At 38.7% G+C, this 24,998-nt stretch overlaps 1 protein-coding gene across 3 annotated transcripts in view; it reads right to left on the bottom strand.

Moving 5' to 3' along the window:
- Positions 1-24,998, bottom strand: part of hdac4 (histone deacetylase 4) — a 155,441-nt gene that overhangs the window by 94,283 nt on the left and 36,160 nt on the right. For all 3 annotated transcript variants that reach the window (XM_056754256.1, XM_056754255.1, XM_056754258.1), the window contains one exon: positions 909-971. In XM_056754256.1, coding sequence (XP_056610234.1) covers positions 909-971 — 63 coding nt within the window. The remainder of the gene's footprint in view (positions 1-908; positions 972-24,998) is intronic.

A 24,998-nucleotide genomic window follows, 5' to 3' on the forward strand; every position in this document is an offset into this window, starting at 1 on the left:
TTACACTTCCCCTTTTCCTTTTGTTTCGTCCTTTATTTATTTTTTCCTCTCCTTAATTTTTATTTCCCATTTACTCTTTCTTCCCAATCTCTTTGGTCCGTCTCCCTTTCTTTTTCAACATCCTTATTCTCTCTAATAAAATTGGTCAAGGGCAATAGAATATCTATTGGAGAAAAGAGAAACCCTTCACATCCATCAGACAGGCACAACACCAACATCCGTGTATCTGTAAACAGAAGGTCTAAAAAGACCTACATAAACATGTTTATAGCTTCAACGCAATGGCAGACTCCTAAAACTGCAGGGCGTCCTGTGGGTGGCTCGCTGGCCCGTGTCTGTACACAGATGCCACAGCCGGCCTCTTCAAGCAGGAGCAGAGGGTAACCACATCGGCCTAACCAAGGTGTCTGTGGCTAGCCAGCGTATCCACTGCTATTCCACTTTACACACACATCCACAGACACTTATGAAGGGTTCAATATGAACTTTTTTGCTATACTTGCCACAGCAGGTGAATTGAGAAAATTGAGCATCCATTAAAACTGATATAGATTAAATTCAGACTAAAATTTATGCAATTCAATTTAAACTGTGTTTTATGTAGTTGAAGATCCTAATGAGGCAAAGTCAATTTTAATGTTGGATCCTGGATATCTATGAACTGACAGAAACATACTGATCAGACTGTTTAGTCACAATTTCGCAGTCTATTTTCGAGCATTATCAGGAGACCCGAGGTATATTTTCGAACCAAGCGCCCTGTCATGTCTTGTTTCAGCTTTACCGTGTCAAAGCATCCAATCAGATTTCATTCAGAGACCCCATGAACTTTGACCTGTGGCTCTGCCGGCAAGGAAGCCCATAACACGCACATACACAAACACACAGCTAGTGAGACTCAGTCCTACCAGCAGGAATGTGGTTGAATTCAGATGACTTCAGAAGCTCCAGTGGCTGGTCTCTACTGGAATCTGTAAGAGACAAAAAAACACATTCAACAGAGAAGTAGACGTGTCAGTGACGCAACATACACAAACCAACATACACAAATGGACCTTAAAGTAATAGTTCACACAATTGTTTTAATTCTGCCAACATTAGCTCACCCCTCATTTCAAACCTGTTCTTTCGCAGAACACAATAGAAGATATTTTGAAGAAAGCTGGTAACCGAACAACGCCGGCACCCATAGACTTCTAATGTAGGGAAATAAAACTGATGCAAGTGAATGGGTACATTCTTCAAAATATCTACTGTGTTCTAGGAAGAAAGAAAGTCAAACAGGTTTGAAATGGCATGAGGGTGAGGAAATAACAGAATTACATTTTTTGGGTGAACTGTCACTACAAGTAAGTATAGAGGAAGTTTCGTTTGAAAAACAAAAGGTGAACACTTAATGTAGAAACACTATTTATGTCACATTTTTAAACCCTTTGGACAATTGAATGTTTTAATCAGCTGAATAATAGACGCCAAGGTACACAACAGTTTAATCTATTAAAACAACGCAGTCTATTTAAATATGATGCTTCGTTGACAAAAGGTCCATAGTGACAAACGTTCAGGTATTCTCGTTATTGTGGAATTTTATTATTGTAATTACAGTGAAAAGACATGCAAACATAAGCGTTGTGATAAGTCTGAGAAAATATATAAAAAGCCCAGATCTTTAAAAGAGAAAGAGAGAAAGACAGCTAGACACTAGAAGGCACATAAAACCTTTATAATAAACCAACATCAAAGCCAAGAATACAAAGGAATAAATAATATATGAAAACAGAGAAAGCGAAATGAATGATAACTAATGAGTACAAAATCAATACTCAAACGGCTCAAAAAGCATTGAAATAATACGATTTCAAAGCAGGCATATTAACAAAAGATCCTTTTTCGCAAAATGCATGACCCAGACATGTGCCTAACAGTTTAGAATCTGTGAAACTGCAGAAATGATTTGAACAATAATGAGTTTAAGATGCACCTGACCCACTGATCCCACTGTGTCGCACACCTACATGCTAAACACAGACAGTGCATCAGTTTGAGGAAACGTGAGAGGTGAGATGCAAAACACAGGAAGCAGAACTAAAGAAATTCAAAGCCTCCAAAGATTCGCAGTGTTTAATTCATTAGACATTCCTGTCAGACAGTCTCACCAGAGGTGACAGAGCTCAGGGTCGTTTCCACGACACAACAGCATCCTCAGTTCCCCTGAAAGAGGAAGGTTTTACCCGTCAGCTTGCACAGAATACCGCAGAGAATGCAAACAACAGCCTCTAAAAATGTGAAGGGATTCAAAATACGTCTGATAACGCTGCAGGTCGTCTCTCATTCCCAGCACCTGCCACAACACTACTTCTGCGGACACCCGGTCTGTGCTCCTATCTGCACCGCTGTTTTCCCGTGAAATACAGGAAAAAAACTGTTGCACGAGTCACACGACTGACAAACAGACGTGACAAATCGACCCTGATGAATGAAGGTTGAAGGGAAATATACACAGAACTCTCACAGGCTGTGTGACAGGAAAAGTGAATGTTTCAGAACAAAGGAGTCGGCAACACTTCTCCTTCTTTTGAAAACAGTTGAAGAAAAAATTCTCCCAATGTCCTCGCAAAGTTGGAAAACAGTGTTTTCTACGAGATTCTGGATTTGCAGGAGGCTCAAAACTTAAGACAATATAATACGTGTGTGAAATTATATTTCGTTTATTCACAATTATATAGGTGTCGTTTGGCTACAACACTGATATAATGAAGAAGAATAAGATAAGAAGATAACTTCCAACAACCTATGATTTCTTTTCTAATTGAATTAACAATGTGCTATAAATACTCTTAATAAAAACATATTACAAGTACAAGGTTCAAGGGCATTATTGAACAAAACTAGTCAAGTTTGACATACAGTAGATTTGTAACATTAAAGGGACAGTTCTGTCATCATTTATTCACCCTAATGTGGTTAAGAACCTGTATATGACAAGTTGTTCCGTGGAAAACAAAAGAAGATATTTTGAGAAATGTTTCAGTGGTTTTGTGTCCATACATTGGAAGTCAATGGAGGCCAGTGTTGTTTGGTTACCAACATTCTTCAAAAGATCTTCTTTTGTACTCTACAGAAGAACGAAACATCATACAATGCGATTTGTAATAACATGAATGTGAGTAAATGATCCATTCTGTAATACCGATCTGCCTTCATACATCTTGACCAAATCGCATATCTGGATCTCATTGAGTGACACGTCCCGAGTGACATCATCTATTCATGCAAAACACACAGGCGCTCAGATAAGAGCTACACTTATCTCCATGAAACTGTGAGTTATCAATCACGCAGCTGATAAATGTCATTCCAGTGAAACATGCACATGATACTCTATCAACAAACCCTTGCGGTGTCTGAAATAAATGACAGCACCATCCTACTTTAGTCAGTCAAAGGGTAAAGTTTGATCTTGTCCCACGAGGGTCATCGGACGGAGATACGAAAAAAAAACAGTAAACATGTTTCTTGAAGACTTCCACTGTATATTCCACTGGATTGGCGAACATAACGAACAAACATGAAATTCATTTGTTGAGTTATAAATGAAGGTTTCTAACTTTTTCGAGCCTAATGTCAGCATTAACTTAAATGCATTTGCTTTGATGTCATAAAAAGCTGCAATGTTTACACTTTTGCCAATCAAACTATGAATGTCACTTCACATTACATCAAGTTAAAGGCAGAATGCATCCTGTTGTTCAGAAACTATTTTTGTCGTGCTGGTTGCAAATCTCTTCACATCCTAATAGCAATCAAGAAGTATAGCGGTCAAATATTTTCTTATATTTATATATCGTCTGTGAAAGGCGTCGGACCAAAAAACGTTTGACCAACTAAAACATTCTGGCTGAACGTTTTGACGAGAGCCATTGGTTGAGACTGGTTCTGTGTGTATATTTTCAGCCAACGTATTTTGCATCTCACTGCGCACCCAGTTCACGCAGACATCATACATCATCAGCGCGCTCATGTCCGCTGTGTCAATGTAGGGAGAATGGCGAAGAGGAACTTTTACACAGCGACATGTTACACAAGAGACAAATTGCTACATCAAACTCCGACGTAAAACAATTGTTTCGGTTCGTTACCTCAGTTATGTTATTCACTTCGTACTGCAATGCTTTCTCACCGGAGAATGTGCCATGTTTCTAGATGTAGCGCCCTCCAACAGCTTCTCGTCTAACAAGGCATCCAGGGTGGGATCATGGTTTCTGTGCTAGCAGACTAAAGTTATCACCTTAACTTATGATGCTTTCTGCCTTTAAGTGAGAGTATCCCTATGCATTGTCTGTTAAAGCTGATGTGTGTAATTTCAATAGTTTTTCAACAAAGAAAACGTACAGGGCTTTGAAGACACTATAACCTTTATGTCTAATTAGTGCTGTTACAGTCTCCCTAACAACCACACCATCACGATGGTAAAGTGCTATTGTGCTGCTAAAATGCCACCGCCGATAGTGCACATCACACACTGTGACAAATATCAAGTAGACAGTGTAATAATAATGACCATTGCGATAGGGATTGGTGTTTATAGCCTTTTAGCTGTTGACGTTTTATTTATATTTATAAGAGACATTATTGATATGCGTTTTTGTTGGCGCGGTTGAGCGCGGGCCTGTAATGGATCTTGTAGTGAAATGAACAGTTAGCCTACATACAATCCAAACCGGCTTTGTCCCTCTTGCCGCGGTTGCGGAGAAGCATCTATTCATTTGCGCTTTTAAACATTCTTCTGAATGCACATCTAGTGCCGCGGTACACATCACAATACGGACAATGTTAATATGTTAGCTTTTCATCAACGAACAGGAAAATGTTTAAATTTTATGACAATCTGAATAGGAAAGCTAATGTAGGTCTAAACAGTTTGTTTCAAAAGGAATTGTTAAGGGCTGTGAGAGTTAATATGCAACTTTCTACAAAAGTTGCCATATGATGCCATAACTAAGTACCTATTATGTATCTGGTGTACAAAACATTTAACTGTACCTTTAGATGTATAGGTACAATTATGTACCCAAAAAGGATCAACATTATATTTTGTTCTGGATACCTGTAAAGGTACAAAAAGTATCTTATGGTACCACCTAAGCGACGGAAAAGGCTTTTTTATCCTGACAAAACTACAAGGCCTCAGAGAAATAATCTACGGCTGATGTGTACGGAAACTTAAGTCAGGCCACAAAAGCGCACATGCGGAGAAACCTTTGTTTATGTTGTTGATATAAAACCGCCTATAAAACTGAAGTATTCTAAAACAACATGTTCTGTATATAGAGGGAGCAAATAACTAGGAGACAGGATGTCATGTGACGTGTGATGATGTCACCTTCACATGTTGCCTGCAAAGACAAGAATTTCTCCGGTTTTGGACACATCCCCGTGTTGAGACCTCTCTTCTGCTGATCGCTATGATAAGAGTTCACATTGGTAGAGCAGGAGACAGATAAACAAGTCAGACCACAGCAACCGTCTCATTCAGCTGTGATTACTTGCCCCTGTAACCCAACACGAACCTTCCCGAACGCCTGCTGGGCCTAAAGAGCGAGAAACCGGAGGAACCTACAGCAGGTAGGCAGTAATGAACTGACTTCTCTCCGCGCGTGTCTGGAACACAAGTCTCCAGTAGAGATGTGCAAAACGACATTTACAAATCGACCAGCAGGTGGATTGCCTGAACAACAAGTCGATGCATCGGTCTTAAGGAAGCCCTGTAGAATTGGGCTGGGTTGAGCATCGACTGGACCAATTTGGGACGGAGCACAGGGGAACAGAATGCTAAGGTCTGTACACAGGATTGTGAAAGTTTAACACAATGTGAAAAGTTTAGAAAAATTATATTTTTTTATTGACGCGCAACGAAATGTCCAAAATGACCAAAACCAACTTCGGACAAGGTTTTAACACTGACAGCTGCCATTGAAAGACATTAAGAACTCCGGCCGCTTGTCCTAGTTAGCAAAAGAAGCAAAGGGGGCCGGGGCTTACCGATAGGTCAATTGCTTTAAAGGAAATGGATGTAAAAACATTTCAAATCCCTCAGCATGCTTAAATGCACATCGACTAAAATAGCAAAACTGATAACCAGTATGTAAAAATATAAACCAGCTTGACCTCACAACTGAAGAATTTGGTCAATGAATGACTAGCTGCCCCTCTCTAACATACGTGCCTTTTTTTCCAAAGGGAAATAATAAAGATAACAAAAAAAGTAAAATCTAAATGACTTAGTCAATCTCTCCCAACACAATGGTTAAAGGAGTAGTTCCCTTTCAAAATGAAAATTTACACATCCTTTTGTCATTTCAAACCTATATGACTTTCTTCCTTCCAAAGAAAACAAAAGAAGTTATTTTGAAGAAATGAAGCCAAACATGACGACGGAACTTTCTTTTTAAAGGTGAACTACTCCTTTAACTAGTTTTTTAACAACCGACTAGTCACCGATCTTGACCCAACTGTGTTTTCTTTTACCAAATGTTTCTGTGATTCTATTCTCAGCCATCCAGACTCAAGTCATCATTTATACATACATACTGCCACAGAGCAAAGATAAAACATTCATGGTGTCCCCTCCAAACAAGGAAGCTTCCACGCATCTCCCGCTGTTTCCTGAGAGAATGTCGAGGAGGCAGAAAGAGGGGCATTAAAGGGAAGAGATATTAAACAAAGGATCGAAGCCGTTTGTGCATCCGCTGCACGTTCACGGCCTCGCCTCGCTGCACGCGCGCTCTATTTTTGGAATCTTTGGATGAGACAGAAGCAGTGTTGGACCATCATGGCATTTTAATCAGACACATGGAGCATCGCTAACAGAATCCAATGTCAGATGGTTTAGAACATACATTTATTAGAGGTTGATGGTGAAAAATTACTTTTTATATAAAGATTGTGTATCAGCATTTCGTCCACATCTGCCGTTTTGGGAGCCTAAACCACCATTTTTTGAAACCGGGTCCCAGAGTGGAAAACTCTCAAAGGGGTGTTGCAATGATGTGTCATGCATTCTGACTTCTCTCAATGTTAAACGTGTTGTCTTCTCATGCTTAACATGTTCAACTTGTCAGAAACGAGTTGGCCGTATTATGTAGAATTTCTGTGCAAGTTTTTTTCAAACATATAAAACTGTTTTGTAACAATTTTTCTTTGTCCCTTATTGGACAATTCTCCCAGAAAAGAACGCTGCACGCCCATTCGGCAAAATGGAGAGCAGGAGAAGGAGCATGCGCAGACGTCACTTGTGTGCAGGAGAGAGCATACATTCGCGAAGTTCAGGTGTTTGTTTGGGTGATGGATGTTAAAAAAACGGTGGATATAACGCTGGATTTGGAGATCATTTAAAACTGATATATGGAGCTGTCCCAGCGCTAACAGATGCCGGACATGAACCTCATGTGGTGAGTGAAACTGAGTCTGTGTTTTCTTGACAATTTGCTTTAGTTCAGCCTACCTCTCCCCCCCACATGCGCCGTTTGATTGCAGAATTAATCGTTCAGCTGTATCTATCTTTTATAAATGTGATCAAATAACTAAATACTTTTCGAAGATACAATGTATACCATACTACTCTATAGGTACAAAAGATTAAAATGGGATTGGCAGAAACCCTGTGTGTTAGGGCCGCTTTAAAGCGCCACCCTTGCGTTTTTCGTGTGTACAGCAGATCCGTATTTTTTTTAAACGATGATGTCATCACCAAAGCACGCAAAGTTCATGCGCATGCTCCTAATCTTCTTCTTTGTTTTAAGTGCATCTCTGTGGCAGAATTGTGTATGCTACATCGTTTGGAGTCGGTTAGCGGTTCTGTGTGTACGCAGATATTTCCTGAGACAACACTGTGAAAAAGATCGGATAAGGAAAGCTCTGGCTTCGTGTGGATGTACCTTAGAGCAGGGCTCCAGAATGCGACTAAATGGTCGCATTTTGCCCAATACTTCCTTGTTCCTAGAAATAGAAATGCAAATCAAGGTTCACCAGCATTAAAAAGGGAACATGGCGGCAGACCTAGTCAAGAACACAGTCGACTCTTAATGCTTCATTTCAAATGATAAAGACATCAGGATATGCTCAAGTCGACAAGTATGCTCAAGTTTATGAAGAGTGTGTGTGTGATATTGAGATGTGGTGGGACGGGCAGACTGGCTGGCGGTGCCAGATGGCAGAAAGATGACACCAGAACCTGATGGACTAGATGAGGAAACGTCCGTCTGTCTGTGTGGCATCAGAGCCACGAGTACACTTACACACACACACACACAAAATATTTGTTTCTCTCTGTCTCTCTCTGTACGCTGGGTCATGTGACCCCCTTATACGTGAATATATTACAGCTAGTGTATATAGATAAGGCATATATATTAAAATAAGGGTAGAGGTAGCTACCTGAGAACATCGCATTACTCCAGAGCTTCCACAAAACACAAACAGCAACAAGAATAATCTTCCAGTAATGCAGCAAAATCCATCTGCGCTATTCGGATTCTAGCCAGTGTACCATAGCGAAGCTCATCAGGCATGTTTACATTACAGAAGACGCTTTGAAGAGCCTTATCAGCTCCAAAAATACGCATCTGTCCAGATAAAGTTCAGCTGTCCCACCCTGCCCCAGATCTTTCTCACAGACCCCTCAGAACCAGCAGACTCTCAAGAAGCCAGGCCTAGGCTATGTTTCAAAACCGAGTTTATGGTCAACAAGTGCGGGGTCCAAACTATATGAATTCTCATTAAGCAAAGAGGACATAAAGAAATTGCACACACACATGGAGTATTGGGGTAAAATACTACATTAGACTCAAAGAAAATCCAATTTAAGCAGTGTACCGTGTTTTGGAACATGGTAGTTGGTCCAAGCTAGAAGACCACAAAAAGCTTAGTCTAACCAGTTTAGTTGGTCAGTCTGGTTTCGGGAACATGGCGGATGTGAGACCAACAAACCGCGTCTGGAAACCACCTGTTCTTCTCAAACACTGCTATCTTATACAACTGGATTGTCCAGTAGACAAAAACATTTCGAGATAAAAAAGAATTGTATTCATTAAAAACTGTGCTGTCAAAGTTTCAAAACTATTTAAAATACTTAATACTAAATATTAGCCAAACTGACAAAAAAAAACGTAAAAGGTGACCAATAATAACGAATCACAAAATATGGAGATAAGAGGCTTACTAGTTTTGAAGAGGAGTCTTAATCGCTGAAGACCGTGAAGTTGTGCCTGTCATGTGGTTTCAAACCCACACGCAAGGGCTAAATACATCCTTATCTACAAATGACTCCAGCTCATCTAAAATATCATTTATGACAAGCAGCATCACATCTGGACGTTTTAACGCATCCTGCCCTCTCCATAGAGATCCGATGACAGGAATATTTAGGGAATTAAGGCATGAATCGGGAAGCAGCCAGAGGCGCAAAGCTAAAAATAGAGTTTGCAGTCTGCTTGTGACAGGCCTCTTAGAGGTCAATTCACTCTGTCTCTCCAGGGGACAGTTTGTGTTTATGTGTGCGAGTCCTCCACAATGAGCAGAGAGGACTAAGAGAAAGTTCTCCATAAAACGTGTGATGGTTAGCCTTGCTGCCTGTTCCAGAGACTATTTTGCATTTAAAGAGACAGTTCACCCCAAAAAAAGAACACATAAATAATAAATAATTTTCCTTCCTAATGCAATATTGCAAAAACACATTGCACATACAAAGGAATGAATAAAACACGCTTTCATTCACAAACACTTGGTTTGTTTTCTTATAAGCCATACCTTGTGCTTTTTGCCACGTTTTCCACCCAAACACCCTTCAGTGATTGTAACATGTACCGAGTCAGTGCTTTACTATTGCTTAACACCCATCACAACACATTACAAACATGTCTGGATCCCAGAAAGACTTTAATACCAGGTGTAAACAGAGTCTAAGACAAACATCACAAGGACTGACCATCCATTCAACTGGATGTCGCTTACAGACAAGCCCACTGATACAGCGGGTGGTAGGCAGACTGTGGCACAGTACAGATAGGGCACGTGTGCCAACATCCCGTTTGCTGGCAGGAAGCTAAGAGCTTGGCAGGAAGTAAGAGAGATGGTGTTAGTTGGGGAGGTGGCACCTGCCAGCAGCCCATCACCTGGTGAGATTGACCAAGCGCAAACCCGGTGTATGAACGCAGAGCCACGCATACACACACACCATATCTACACAAACACACACCAGTGCTTGGCAATCACACCTGCAGCTTTGAGCTTTATCCTCAACACAATACACAGCAGAAAAAAAAACTTTTAGAAAGAGAATCAACAATAATGCTATTAAGCATCCAATAAAAAGAGAAAAATAACATATAATATAAGAAAAGTCTTAATTTGTATCACTAATATTCAATATATCGTCCTTTTCACCACTAATATATTAACAATCTTTTGGCAAAATTCACATAAAGGGAAAGTTCACCCCCCAAAAATTTTTGTCATCATTTATTCACCCTCATGTCATTCCAAACCTGTATATGACTCTTCTTCTGTGGAACACAAAAGAAGATATTTTGAGAAAGGTTTTGTGTTCATACAATGGAAGTCAATGGGGGCCGATGTTGTTTGGTCACTAACATTCTTCACAATATCTTCTTTTGTGTTCTGCAGAAGAGAGAAAGTCATAAAGGTTTTGATTTTCATCAGGGTGAGTAAAAATTACTTTTATATCTAGGGATGGGAATCGTTAAGGTTTTAACGGTACTACTATACTTTTATCGATACCACTTAACGATCCGGTACTTTAACGGTACTCTTATCGGTACATTTTGTTGTGTTTTTTTTATGAAAGACAAAACTAAAGCTGGAGGTTTTTTTCACAATTTAAAACATTCTTATTCTTTACATTCTTCGACCTAACATATCTTAATGCTGGTAAAAGATGACCGATACCTGCCTATTATTCATAGAGAATTAAAATAAAATGCATGTGGTCCTAAATTTGTTTGTGTTTTTTGTTGTTTCTGTTTAATAATAATAAAGAAAGGGAATTCCAAATATGTGTTGTGGCTGGAGATCTTCTCTTTTGTGATGATGTGTGTAGTGTAGCACATATTTCCTTCATTTGTGTGTTTGTGCATTTAGTACTTATGATAAATAGGGACATAATATGTATAAACACACAAACACAAATAAGTTTATGTATTTCATCGCTACAAATTAATTTTTTAAGGTAAGCTCTGCTTTATAATTTCTAAAGCATAATTTATTATTATTCATCCATTTTAAATGCAGTACTGTGAAAGCATTTTTTATGTTTAAGATTTATTTAGGCTACTGCTGATTTATATGTAGGCAATTTTTTATGTGATGTATGTTTATTAAATTATTACATACTAATATAAAGAAATCTTATGCAATGTTTATGTCGGGGTTATTTAGAAAGACTGTTAGGCTAGCATACGTACCTGAGGACGTGAGAACTAATAGCTAGCAGGCATTCGAAAACTGCATTTATCTGTCCCCACATAATGCACTTTAGAGATGTGTGTTTCCGCTCTTACAAGCAAAAATCTTGTTGCACTTGTTGAAACGAGCATTGTCTGAATCCCCTGAGTAAAATGTAACCAGACTTTAGAGCGTTTGGTTCTCTCCGCCATCGTCACTCTATTAAGCGCGAGCTTTTGTGTTTTGTGCGCGTGAGCTCTATGTAGTGTGGGACATACGGACATTTCGTGTGCGAGATTACGAATAACAAAAATGCATGTAAATGTCTTTAATATTATTGCAAATTAAAAATGGTTGGTCAGTTAAAATATGCTAGTTAACGTTTATTTAGCAATAAGAAATAGGAAATGTTTTTCTTAATTTCTCCAGTACCACCGACAGTAGAACCGTTAACGTCAGAGCTTATCGATACTTCGGTCTTTTAAAATTTAGCCCCGAGACCGATAAAGTACCGAGTTTCGGTACCCATCCCTATTTATATCTATATATCAGTTTAAACACTCCCTTTAAATCTATTATTTATGAGCACAAATCTATTGAATACAAGCGGAGAACGTGTAGCAGTCTCTCTCCCTCTCTTTACAAGAGTAAATAATTTGAGGAGAGATCTATCCGGTCCTCCTTTTCCCGTAACATAACAGTTAAGTCTCTCTCCTGCGGATCTGCTCCAGGTTGGGAACCAGATACAGGCCACTTTAAACAGCGGGCAGCTCTCCGGTGAACATCACAGCTGAATGGATGGTTCTGAAATCCAAGCTTTCCTGGGATAAAGGTTAGGTGGTCTTTATGGGCCCCCGGAGAGGGGACCTGCCAAAACCAGAATGACTAAATGTCCCATAGAGATAGGGGCCTTTCCCAGTGTTTTTCGGGCCATTGCAAAATATTGCCAGAGCTAAAGAGAGAGAGACTGTAGTGAGGTGGAACAAATGTGGTACATCAGAAGCGGTTGTTGTGCGAGAATTAAAGCGATATTTCACAGGCAAAACAAAATTTGTCCATGTTTTACTCTCCCTCAAGGCATCCTGCTGACTGAATATGACTGTCTTCTTGAAGAAATCTGAGGGTTGTTTTTCTGCAAATGTCTGGGCGTGTCGTTAATTCTGGTGACAAACGCAGCATTTTTCGTTTTGATACTATAGGGTACCATGTTCTCTTCCGTCAGTTTCATTTGCTGGAAAAACAATCCGCAGGTTGAGGCAAGTCCGAGGGAAAGCGGAAGCTAGACATCAACGGTAATAGCCCTGTCAATATGAATATTTCTTCGATTTGCTTCAGAAGACCTTTGTTTAGACGACAGAGCCGTGTCGAGTCGGCCTTTGATCGATGGATGCACATTTTGGAGCTTCAAAAAACTGCCCCCCTTTCACTCCCATTCTACCGCTTGGAAGAAAAATGATGCGTGGTATTATAACTCCAACTGCATTATTCTTCAAGAAGAAAGTCATATTCAGTCAGGATGCCTTGAGGGTGAGTAAAACGTGGGGACGTTTTGTTTTGCCTGTGAAATATCCGTTTAAAGTGACGTACAGGAAGAGAAACAATATAACAATAGACCTCTCTCTCTCTCTCTCTCACCATCTTCAATCTTTCTTTCTAAAAAGTAGCAATTGCTCCTGAAATTGTTTTGCTTTTAAAGGTGAGCCCCTGTTAAATAAAAACTTATCATTAGAGAAGATTGGTGTTGACAGAGTTAGTGCCTAAAATTTCAAGCACTCAAACAAAAAAAGTGTTTTGGACACAAGATCGGTGGGCATCAGCTCTCCCTTAGAACCTGCTGGTCCTGAACCAGGAACTACCAACATGAAGCCTTTTGGCCAAGATAACATCTTCAAAACAACAACAACACGACCAGAAAAACAAAACTCGCTCAGTCACTTGAGATCTGTCTACAGTTCAACAGCCAGTAAAGAATCACAGCACAAAATAACAACGCCTTGTATAACTTCTTTATTACATTACAGCCAGCTGTTAAGTTTGTTTTAAAACAAACTCAAACATGGAAAGTATTTTCAATAAGCTGTTATCTTTGAAATAGCATGAATGCCCTGATGAATTGTTCACAACGAGACCACAAATGTGTATCAAACAAGCAAATATTATCGGATTTTGATGTTATGTTTTCACAGAAGACCTTCAACATCAGGAAAAAGACCACCATCATCTAGACCACTAGAGGGCTTTCTGAGGGCTCCATGGTGAGGTTGGTTATATCAAAGCTCTTAGACGTCCTGTAGGACACATGAGCTATGTTTAAAACTGAACGCTTCACTCAATGCAGGCGGAGCACAATCACCCAGGCAAATAATCTGATTTAGTGACTCCCTCCTGAATTAACAGATGTGTGATTTACTGCTGCAACCCACAGGCAAACAATGACATCTTCAAAAATAAAGAACTGCTTTAATTCAAAATAAATATCCATCCAGCATTCGTTTCCAGGCCGTTTCTAATCTACAAGAGCCTTGAGATTCAAGTCAATGACAAATATGTGATGATCTTTCAGAGGTTTCATGCAATTAAATGAATGGCAAAAATGCACTTTGTCACGGAGGTCAGTTTTAGGAGCAGTGGGCATACACTGTAACACTGAGAGTGACCTGGTTCCCATTTTCTGTTCAAATGAAGTACTTTAAACGGCATGCACAAGCGATGTCAGAAAAAAACAAGAAAAGGAGGGTTGGTCATATGCAGGGGTCATTACTGTCTGTCACAAACACACAACATTTAAAATTTTAAATGCCAGTGCCTCCTTTAAGCATGTTATAACGTGTTATAAAAACAGGTTACGGAAAAGATTTCATAAAACTCTAGTTGTTCCAACACTGTGCCAACAAACTATCAACAATCAAACAACAATCAAATCCAATTGTTTTAATTTATTAATCAAAATGCAACTGAATTTGAGAAGTATTAGCATTATGAAAGTCTTTGCAATTTAACTCAAGAACTTAATCTACATTTTGACCTAGTAGTCGATTTGTCACAAATATCTATACCACCCAACCCCAGATGCACCTCCCGTCATTTCCTGTTCATAAAAACGGACACATGTGTAAACGTCACGCTAGCCACAAAATCTGGATAATCCCACTATCCCAGGTGGGAATGAAGTGTTTTCCTTGTGGTGCCCCTAGAGGAAGTGATGACACAGCCTTGGTGCATTACAGAACTGCAAATAGAACAGGTTCATACGACAGACATACTACTTCAGCTATTGGTCTGGTGGTTTTAGCTCTTTCCTCTATGAAGAATAAGCAAGACAGAGATAAATAAGCATTTCAACATCAAAACTAGCAAAGCCAAAAAAACTACATAGGGCTTTTAGAAGTGTGGTTTTTTTTGTGAATTGAGATCAAAATATGCTGCATTTTTATTGCAATACTTTTTTAATTGAAAAATGTAAAAAAAACAATGTAAAAGAGAATACAGCTGCTAATACAACTTGTTGTGTATCACCTTTGGTATTTTGTAACATCACACTAATAGAAATCATTACAGTTTCCATTAAAACCAAAACAATACCCAATATAACCATTAAATCCATTACATTTTCGATGGTGCTTTGGTCAAGGTTTTTTGTATGATCATTCCTGCTTGTCAAAAATTAAGTTTTAAATAGTAACAAACACTCTGTGCCAGCAAGAGGAACAACATGAAACAGAGAGCCTTTGATACATTTGTGTTCATCATAGAGGGATGTCTAATAAAAACTCCCTCCAGCTGGAACATCTTACCCCACTAACTGGGGAAAACCTACACTTCATTAGAGACCGGGAACTGATGACAAAGATCATCTCAGAAATGTGCTTAAAGTGGAGAGTACATCTGGCTGCTCAATGAGAGGTCTGACTCAATCAATGAAAGAGAGAAATTGTGTTACATCATGTGTCAGAGACATTGTGCTAACAAGACCAAAAAAAGGTTTCTCCAAGAGAACACGCAGTGATAAAATATACATATCGCTGGTGTCATTCTACTACCATGCTTCTCCATATTTTGTTTTGTTTTTTGTGCCATAAGTCATTATTATTAGTCACTTTTTATGTTTGTCACTGGGTCTTGCAAATATCTAACGGAAAAAAAGCATTTAAAAAGTGCTTGTCATCTTTGACAACACAGCATGCATCATGCAATAGTTGAAAAGGTGTTTTTTCCATTTCCTGAAAAACAGCAAATTTGGAAATAAAAGGTTTCAGAAGGACAACGATGAAATTTTGAATACGCTGTGTGAAAGTATCTCCCAAATGCATGCATGTAAATGCAATATAAATATTCTGTATGATCAATGTACTGTAAACCTGACACTTTTAGATTAGATTAGATGATTAGATTCAACTTTATTGTCATTACACATATACAGGTACAGTGTAACGAAATGTAGTTTAGGTCTAACCAGAAGTGCAATTAGCAAGTGCAGATATACAGTGTGAATAAATACAGAATACAATATTAGGAAAATAATTTACGTTGGGCATGTACTATGAAAATATGACAATCGGTATGTACTATGAACAATATATACAGAAGGCTATATACAACTAATAGTATATGTTTATTGGATGTTGTTGTTGTCTATGTATACTCACTACTAGTCAAAAGTTTACAAGCACTTGACATTATAATGTAAAACTATTGTATTATTACAAAAACGTAATAATGTATTCCTGACTAAATAATGACTTTTATACTTTAGCATCTTCACTGTCGTCCCGCTTTGACAAAAATTGGAACAAATGTGCTATTGACATTTTATCAATTTTCTTGAGAGAATAACCGTGACAAGTAATGCTATTAAAATAATTCTTAGTATAAATGATATACTTATTCAATATTGATAAGTTCCCATTGATTCTGGGCTGTTTTTGTCTAATTTTAGTCCAAGTGAAAAAATATATATATTAGTTATGTAAGATTCAAGACCATCAAGATGAAGTTTAGCGATCCTAAAGTGTAGACCAATGGTGTTCATTAACACGTTTTTACTTGGCATACACTTTTATAAAAAAACAATGTTCAGTGCATTAAAAGTAAAACGATCTATATATGTGACCCCTAAAATATACAAAACGCATAGTCTTGACAGCACAATTGCCTGCTGAACCACAGGGTCAAAAAGCTCATGGTAATCCTAGCACCACACTTCTGTCTGTGATCATCCGGGACTGTCTGTGTCTGTCCTGACTGTACGGAACATTGACAAAAATGTCAAGATCCTACTGTGTGTATTTTTCTCTCCAGCTGCTGTGTGTCTATTTCAGGAGGAAGATGAAACAATCGAAAAAAGCTGCTGAGAAGATATGTAAAACACGAGCGAGTCTGCACGCATGCAGTTTTAAAGCGTGAAAAGATAAAAGTGCAGAAAGCAAGCCGACGTCATAAAGCCATTGTATCTGTTAAAACCCCTTAGATCTGTTCATCAACGCCGGGTGTTGTGTGAGGCGAGAGGCAGACGTCTGCGGCTCTGTATGCACATCCCACAGCCACTCTGCTTACATGCTACAGTTCGTCTGACGGTGCTTTGACAGATAAGAATCTGTACGATACGCTGGGTGTATTGCATTTCCAAAGCATAACTGGACTCACCCCTGTGAAATGCTCATTCGTCAATGGATGCCATGTGAGGACGTGCCACAGTTGATGTCAACAATAGTAATCTAACCTGACAAATTCAGCCATCATTAGCAAGTACCAGTATAAAGACATCAGAGCAGCAAAAAATGTGTGTTTGTCATCATGACTACAGTAGAAGAATGGTGTGTGACACCTCAGGATGGACAAATAGGATGAATGAATCACTGCTTCCGTTTCTTTTAAACCTACACACTAACACCGTGTCATTATTTACTCACACTCACATCCTTCCAAACCAGCGTGCTGTGTCTTATTTTTGTGAAACACAAAGAGATAAATTCTACTAAAACGGACACACTAAGAGTTGTCATACGTTCATAAGGACCTCAGAGGAAGATCATTTTCTCCTCACTCAGTCCATGATGAGATGAGCCCACCTCTACATCAGCACTAGACCGAGATCTGTGCCTTCTCATCTATGTTCAGGGCCCTTTCCCGAGGACTGTTTTATCTAAAGTCCTTTCATAAGGCCCCATCTACCATCTGCTGTTTAATGAAAGCACTGATTAAAAGATCCAACACTTAGCAGTGTCATCCAGACAATTAACACCACTCTGCATTAGTCACAACTGGCCCGATCACTGCCACCGCTCGCGACAGTTGGCGAGCTACCACAGTGGTGTAGAATCAGGTAATGGCCACAGACCGAGTGAACAGATCTGACGGTCGGTCTGATGAGAGCTGATGATCCTGTGCTAATTGGAACATGTCTAAAGCAACTGAGTATGACGGATGTGGTGGACAGATGACAACTGAATAGAAGGAGACTGAACACTAGACAGCCTGGTAATATGTTACGATGCTAACGTCATTTTGTTTGTAATTTAATGTTTTCTACATAACAAAATTATTCTACGTAATATAAAGATGGGAGTGCTGGTCAAAAAAAAGAGGTGTTTTCAGGCGTAGTGTTGGCGCGTTACTATTTTGAGGAACTGAAAATTGACTGCTCCATATACCAACCCAAACCTGGTCTAAAGTCAATGGTGCAATATTTTTTTGGTTTAAAAAATCTCTGGGCGGATCCACAACATGCCTTCACTTTAAACCTATTCACCTCGCAAAAACCAGCCAAATTAAAATTCAGGTTAATTCCAAGCAGATGAAAAAATATTTTCTCGTAGGAAAAGCATAAACTGTGATAGGGTAACAGGGATATGACGCCATTGACCGGCCACTAACAGCCCTGGTCCACTGTTAAGAATGGCGATTTTTCTCAGGATTTAAAAGCAGTTGGAAACATTTGAAATATTGTAAGTACTCGTATATACAAATATATATATATATATAACATTTGACAAGTGGTTTTGGGATATTTTACTGCAAAATTCTTACAAACTGACTTTTAAGTAAAGAAATTGTTGACCTAGTATCATATGTTTACAATATGTCAACAAGTTGTGTGTGGTAATTTACAAAACAACACTTTTAAAATAAAAATCCACATATGTTTTTCTAAACCAGTGACAAATCGTAAAGCAGCATGATAAACTACATCCAGCATTTTCAAAATATTCAAAGGTACATGCATTTAGATTATATCAAATATATCACTATGTGCACTCACCTCGCATCGAACCCATGGACTTGTCACTGCTAATACCATGCTCTAAGCCACAGGAAAGCCACTATTTACTATACAATACAATACCTGTCTCTTTATGTGATGACCAGTGTTTTTTTAAAGGTGATAGCAGACGTATGCTTGTGCTACAACTGTTTGGCCGGTGATACAAAACGTAAACCGTCAAACCTCTGTAGCACCGGTGCAAAAAAGCTAACGTACAGCCCTGCAAATGTCAGTTCTCCTTAATTAAGTACACAGTACTTAGAGATCACTAATATATTTATATTTAAATTAAATAACATAGTGTCACCAGGATTTTTATTAAATAGTTTTTGAAAACAGCAATTACTAACCAATTAAACATTTGACTTGAGCATAACTTAAGTAATTTATTAATACAATACTGTACACATAAAACTCGGGTCAAACATCAGCCCCCAGTACTCTTGCTAATTCAAACCCCAGATCTTCTCAGACAAGTAGACTGCAGCAGTACTCAAGACAGAAAAAAATCGTTTAAAGCAAAGACAATAAATATAGGGCTATAAAGAGCAGCATCTCTGTTGGCAGTTCATTACATTTGCATTTATTTATGGCAAATGTGCAACGACATGGCAAAAGATCTGACACAGAATCTTTTTCACACATCTATAACACAAACATCAATGTATTTACATGCACAATATATGATCGCGCTGAGCTATATGTAAACACAAATCACTGCATGTGCGCTGTCAGCACGCTAAAACAGCCATGCATTAGACATAAGCATTAACGGTTTTCAAAGCATATTTCATGATTCAAAAAATCTTTAGAGTTTGCCCATCAGAACTGCAAACAATGAATGAAATGGGACACTTTCTTATGATATAAATGCTATGATTATTCCATGCACATTTACCAGTTTGTCTTCATGATCGTAAAAATCTTGCGTGCTCACAGACACGTTTAACATTTTCTGAACAATAAATGAGCTGTACAAGACATATACATGCATGCAATGTTAAAATACGTCTTTTTTTTCAAATCGCCAAATCCATGTATAAGCAATAAGTTATGTTTGCCAAAGCAAGAGCCATTAAAAGAAATTATGGAGCATAGATTCTCTTCCCACTTTCTTACAAGAATTCACAAGTGGCCACTTTAAATAAAAACCAATCCAGGAGAATTTCAAAAAGGCGTCTCTCATACACACTTACATACTGCTGCAATTATCTCAAATCCCGAAGTTCCTACGAACCCCATTAATATCCAGCCCGTCCCCTCATGGGAAAGCACACGGCCCTAAATTTAACATGTTAGAAATGCTATTTCAGCCCACGCTCCAGTCTAAAGATTCATACGGCTAGACGTCCTGAGGGATTTTTTTTGACACACTTTCACTCATCCAAAAGTTCTCCTCATCAAGTTTTATTCACCAGGACACCTACATTTTGACAAAGAACAAGGATTTACAGAATGAGATGGTTGGGCTTCGGGTAGCCCTGTGCAATGTGTTAGCCTGTTAAAGGAGATAAATTTAGAGAAGCAGCTTCTAAGAGAGGGTTTTTAGCATCTTGCCAGTACAACAGTTACTGTTAAAAGCCTGGCAGAGGTCCGCCACGCTCTCAATCTCATTAAAATCTCTCTCAGGAAAGATGCGTCTTCAAATTCATCTCTTTTAAAGCAGCAATGCAGGTGCATTATGCAAGAGATAAAACAACGTTTCAAGCGAAAATTTAATTCAACTAAACACAAAGTAGTGTCAAAATATACTTAGAAGTGGCCAAAAGTGATGCCCAGGGGGCATATTTGTACGATATTTCCACTTTCAGATTAGAATAGGTCATCAAAATATGTGGTGCATGATTCCAAATGGACACAACACACAATTTATATATATATATATATATATATATATATATATATATATATATATATATATAGGACAAATTATTTGCCAAAAAGTGAATCTACAGCAGGGAATATGGCTTTATTCTAACAAACCAAAAATATTATACAAAAACTTAAAAGAAATAAAGCATACAATCCTATTTTGTAGCAATATTTTGAAGCCATTCTGCTGGGCTTTGCCTCAGTAAGCTTTTCTCAAGAACTGTTATTTTATGTTTTCATCTTTAATGATATCCAAATTTTTATTAAATCAGTTTTTCTAGATGTATTGTGGTAACTCCAGGCCAACAGCAATGGGAAAGGACAGCTTTAAAATTAAGGTTATCACGTCCATTTTTATTTTTACTTTTTTATTTACAGTTTACTTTTCCTAAATACATGTACAAATATGACTGTTTTATGGCTTAAAAGGGAATATGAACTTGTTTTCTTTGCAGTATTTGAGTATTTCAAATACAGAGCATCTTTTCTGTTATGTTGATCTGTTTTTATCTACAGTATGTTGATCATTTTCTGCAAATAAGAATAGAAACAATATTTGTATTTGAAAGTTGGGAGAAATATTGTTAGTAGTTCAAAGAATGAAACAAAAACGATAATTTTACCTAAACACGTTCCTATAAATAGTGAATTCAGAAAAACTGAAAATAATTTTGAAATGGTCTCTTAATTTTATTCTCCGCTATATATTTGAATAAAGAGCGAACTCAGCAAAGCTGGGTGTGACTTTTGGCAACTACTGTATATATCTTTATTGGTTGATATTATGCATTCAATTAAATTTATTTTGATGAAAGAGCATCACCTCCAGCTGAACCCTACCAAGACAGAATTACTCATGTTTCCGGCCACCCCACGGTGCAACACGATCTCACCAGCCAATTTGGCAATACCACAATCACTCCTTCCAAAACAGACAGGAACATCTGAGTCATATTTGATGAACAGCTGTCCCTCAATGATCACACTGCAAAGACGACGCAGTCATGCCGATATGCCTTATTAAACATTAGAAAGGTTAGACTCTATCTCACTGAGCATGCGGCACAACTCCTTGTCCAGGCCCTGGTAATCTCAAGGTTGGATAACTCAATGCTCTCCTTGCTGGTCTTCTTGCAAAGGCTATCAAACTGCTCCAGCTGGTTCAGAACGCAGCAGCACGCCTCGTCTTCAACAGTCCAAAAGAGCTCATGTGACACCCCTTTTCCTCTCTCTCCACTGGCTACCGGTCGAAGCCCGTATCAGGGGCCGTATCTTTTAAAGGATTTTAACCAAAGTAAAATCTGGATCTTATAGCAATCTACCTGACCCTCCTCAAGCATCCCCAACAACAGCTCACCATCAGAGCACAGATGACGATACCAATCAGTGTGTTATAATCCATTACTGCGTCTTCCATCAGCGATAAGCTTATATTCATTATTGAATATGGAATCTTATGAACTGCTGAGGAGAAAACAGTATGCATTATGAATGAGGAATCTCCAGTCTGATGGATTCGGATCAGGGGTACCTGGAAATGTCCTGCCAGAAGCTGTAAAGGCTTCTAAAAGTAAACAGTGAGGAAACGGCTGGCACCAAGCCTCCTTATCGATGTGAAGCTTTTAAAATTCTATCGAACTGTCAGTAAAAATGAATAGTTCATTAAATACTGCTGTAGAGGGCAGTGATGCAAAATCTGTATGAACTGAGAGAGATAGAGAGAGAGAGAGAGAGAGAGTGGGGGGAAGAGAGAGATAGAGAGAGAGAGGGAGAGATAGAGAGAGAGAGAGAGAGAGAGAGAGAGAGGGAGGGAGAGGGAGAGAGAAAGAGAGACGGAGAGAGAGATAGAGAGAGAGATAGAGAGAGAGAGAGATTGAGAGAGAGATAGAGAGTGAGTGAGAGGGAGAGAGAGATAGAGAGTGAGATTGAGAGAGAGATAGAGAGTGAGTGAGAGGGAGAGAGAGATAGAGAGGGATAGAGAGAGAGATAGAGAGTGAGTGAGAGGGAGAGAGAGCTAGAGATAGAGAGAGACAGAGAGAGAGAGATAGATAGACAGAGAGAAAGAGAGATATGCTTTTAGTCCGTTTTATTTTGACAGACGTGGAGGCAGACTAAAAACATAATGTAGTGATAATATATTACTTTCACCCTTTCAGGAGCTCGAAAGCTTTTGAAAAAATCACATTCTCAAGCGAGGAACATTACTGTGGATCAACAAAGAGGTGTGTTTGGAGAGCTGACAGAACTCAAACGATGTACAATAAACCAGCACATTCCAGCTAATTAACAGATATTAGCCAATTCTTACATGTGGGCACCTATGACGTCAAAACTGTACCTTCCCAGAGTCTCTTTTTCCTCCGAGCTTTTTGCATAATACAGCTTTTGGCAGGAGGCTCAGGTCATAAGACAACAGGCAGAACAGGACCTGTCTAACTCTCTCTCTCTCTCTCTCTCTCTCATTCAGTCTCAAGTTTAAAAAGTCTTTATGTAATAAATGTCTGCAAACTATATGCCTCAAAATAAGCCCTCAAAATTGGATAAGACAAATACAGTGTACGGTGAACTGTTTTCGTAGGCAAACTTCAAACTTAATTTATAATTAAGGTTTAAAACTTTAGCAAGGTTAGCAAATTTAGTTGGAAAGTGAGTTCAGCATTTATTTAAATACTGAATTGTGTGACAGGATTTTATTTTTACAGCACCAAAGCCTAAAACAAACTAAATATCTGCTTTGAAGCCCAACAAACATTCCATCAGGCAACAAAAATCAAACATTAAGCAACATGTACACAACATTATAACTATTTTTTCCGTTACCTCCAGTTTCCATTTGATCAATTATCAGTACACAATCTGCATCAGTTCAGGCGTGCTGTGATGAAGGCGAAGTGCTTTCACAAGAATCCCACCTTAAATCTGTTTGCTCTGCACATCCATGTATGCCCAAAATGGATCCAGAAGGGTTTCGGTTGAGCCTGTGATGAGCCCATGAAATCTGGATCCCATCTGACACAAACTCCATCCAGTTGCATCTAATCCGCATTGCCGTAGATGCCAGGAAACAAACTTGCAGTCTATGTTGCGACAAATACTATTTATTTTTCATTTGGATCAGATGCCGGGTGCGATAATACATTTCTATGACAATAGCCAATGCTGAGTAAAACTCCATTTATCATTATTTTATACAAATACATGTGTCTATAACAATGAGAATGTTAAATCATGGTGTCACTCGTAGCAAAAGGGAACCTGTCACAAAAACATGAAAGCTCATATTCGTATTTTTAACAAAAATTAGTCAAAAATTGGCCCCAAACTTTAGGCATCCTAGCCAAATTGTCCACCACCATAAAAACGGTTTAAATTGAAATAAGTATTATGTTATCACATACGAAAGTAATTTGATTTATTCAACAACAAAAAACCCACGTTTGGACAGTTATGCCTGTCAAATTTGGACCCGTATGGTATTCAGTGACGTGTACGACCCGTGTTGAATTTACCACTTGAACAAGCGTCCAGCACATCTGACCCTGGCCATCTCCTCTTGCAACAGGAAGGATGAACCCTTACTCGTAACACCAACATGTTTAGCTTGTTTAACAGCCCGTTCATTTCCTTTCCCAGCCCTGTGAACGAGCATTAATGAAGTTTCGCTGTAGAACAACAGAAGCAATTCAGGATGGAGGGGGAACATGGCCAGGCTGCTTCTTTCCAAAGCGCTTCCTACGCACACCTCTGAGCTCCATGGCAACTCGCAGCGAGGGCCGACACCATACAATACAGGGCTCTCGCTTCCCGTCATAAAAGCCTCAACGCTGTTTTTTTTCCACGATCCTCTATGAAACAATAACATGCCTGTTTTGGTTTCCACGCATATCACCGAGGGTCAAGTCTCATCTGAACTTCCACCGCGACGAGGTGAGAAAACGACTGAGGAAAGAATAACCTTTAATCCACATTGGTAAAGATGATAAACTCTCACAAAGACACTAAAGAGCTTGTTCACCTCATCTTACTTATAAAATAGTCTTACTAGAAGAATATCAAACTTCTTGTTGTTGTCTAAAACTAACATTAAACTAAAACTAGACTTGAAACTGAGTCGTAAAGTTGTCTAATCTACAGTAGTCTGTGCTGTACCAAAGAATCATCATCAGAATATTTTTCTATTCTATATTTAAATACATGTTTTAACAAAGGACAAGAGTCATTTGTTAAAACATGTATGACTTTCTTTCGTCCTCAGAAGACAAAAGAAGATATTTTGAAGAATTTTGGTATTCAGCAACCATTCACTTGCAATTTTAAGTGATTGGGTGCCAGCACGATTCAGTTACAATCTTTATTTCAAATATCTTTTGTTGTGTTCTGTGCAACACAGAAAATAAAAAAGGAC

Source organism: Triplophysa dalaica, chromosome 8 (genome assembly GCF_015846415.1).
Source record: "Triplophysa dalaica isolate WHDGS20190420 chromosome 8, ASM1584641v1, whole genome shotgun sequence".
NCBI classification, from domain to species: Eukaryota; Metazoa; Chordata; class Actinopteri; order Cypriniformes; family Nemacheilidae; genus Triplophysa; species Triplophysa dalaica.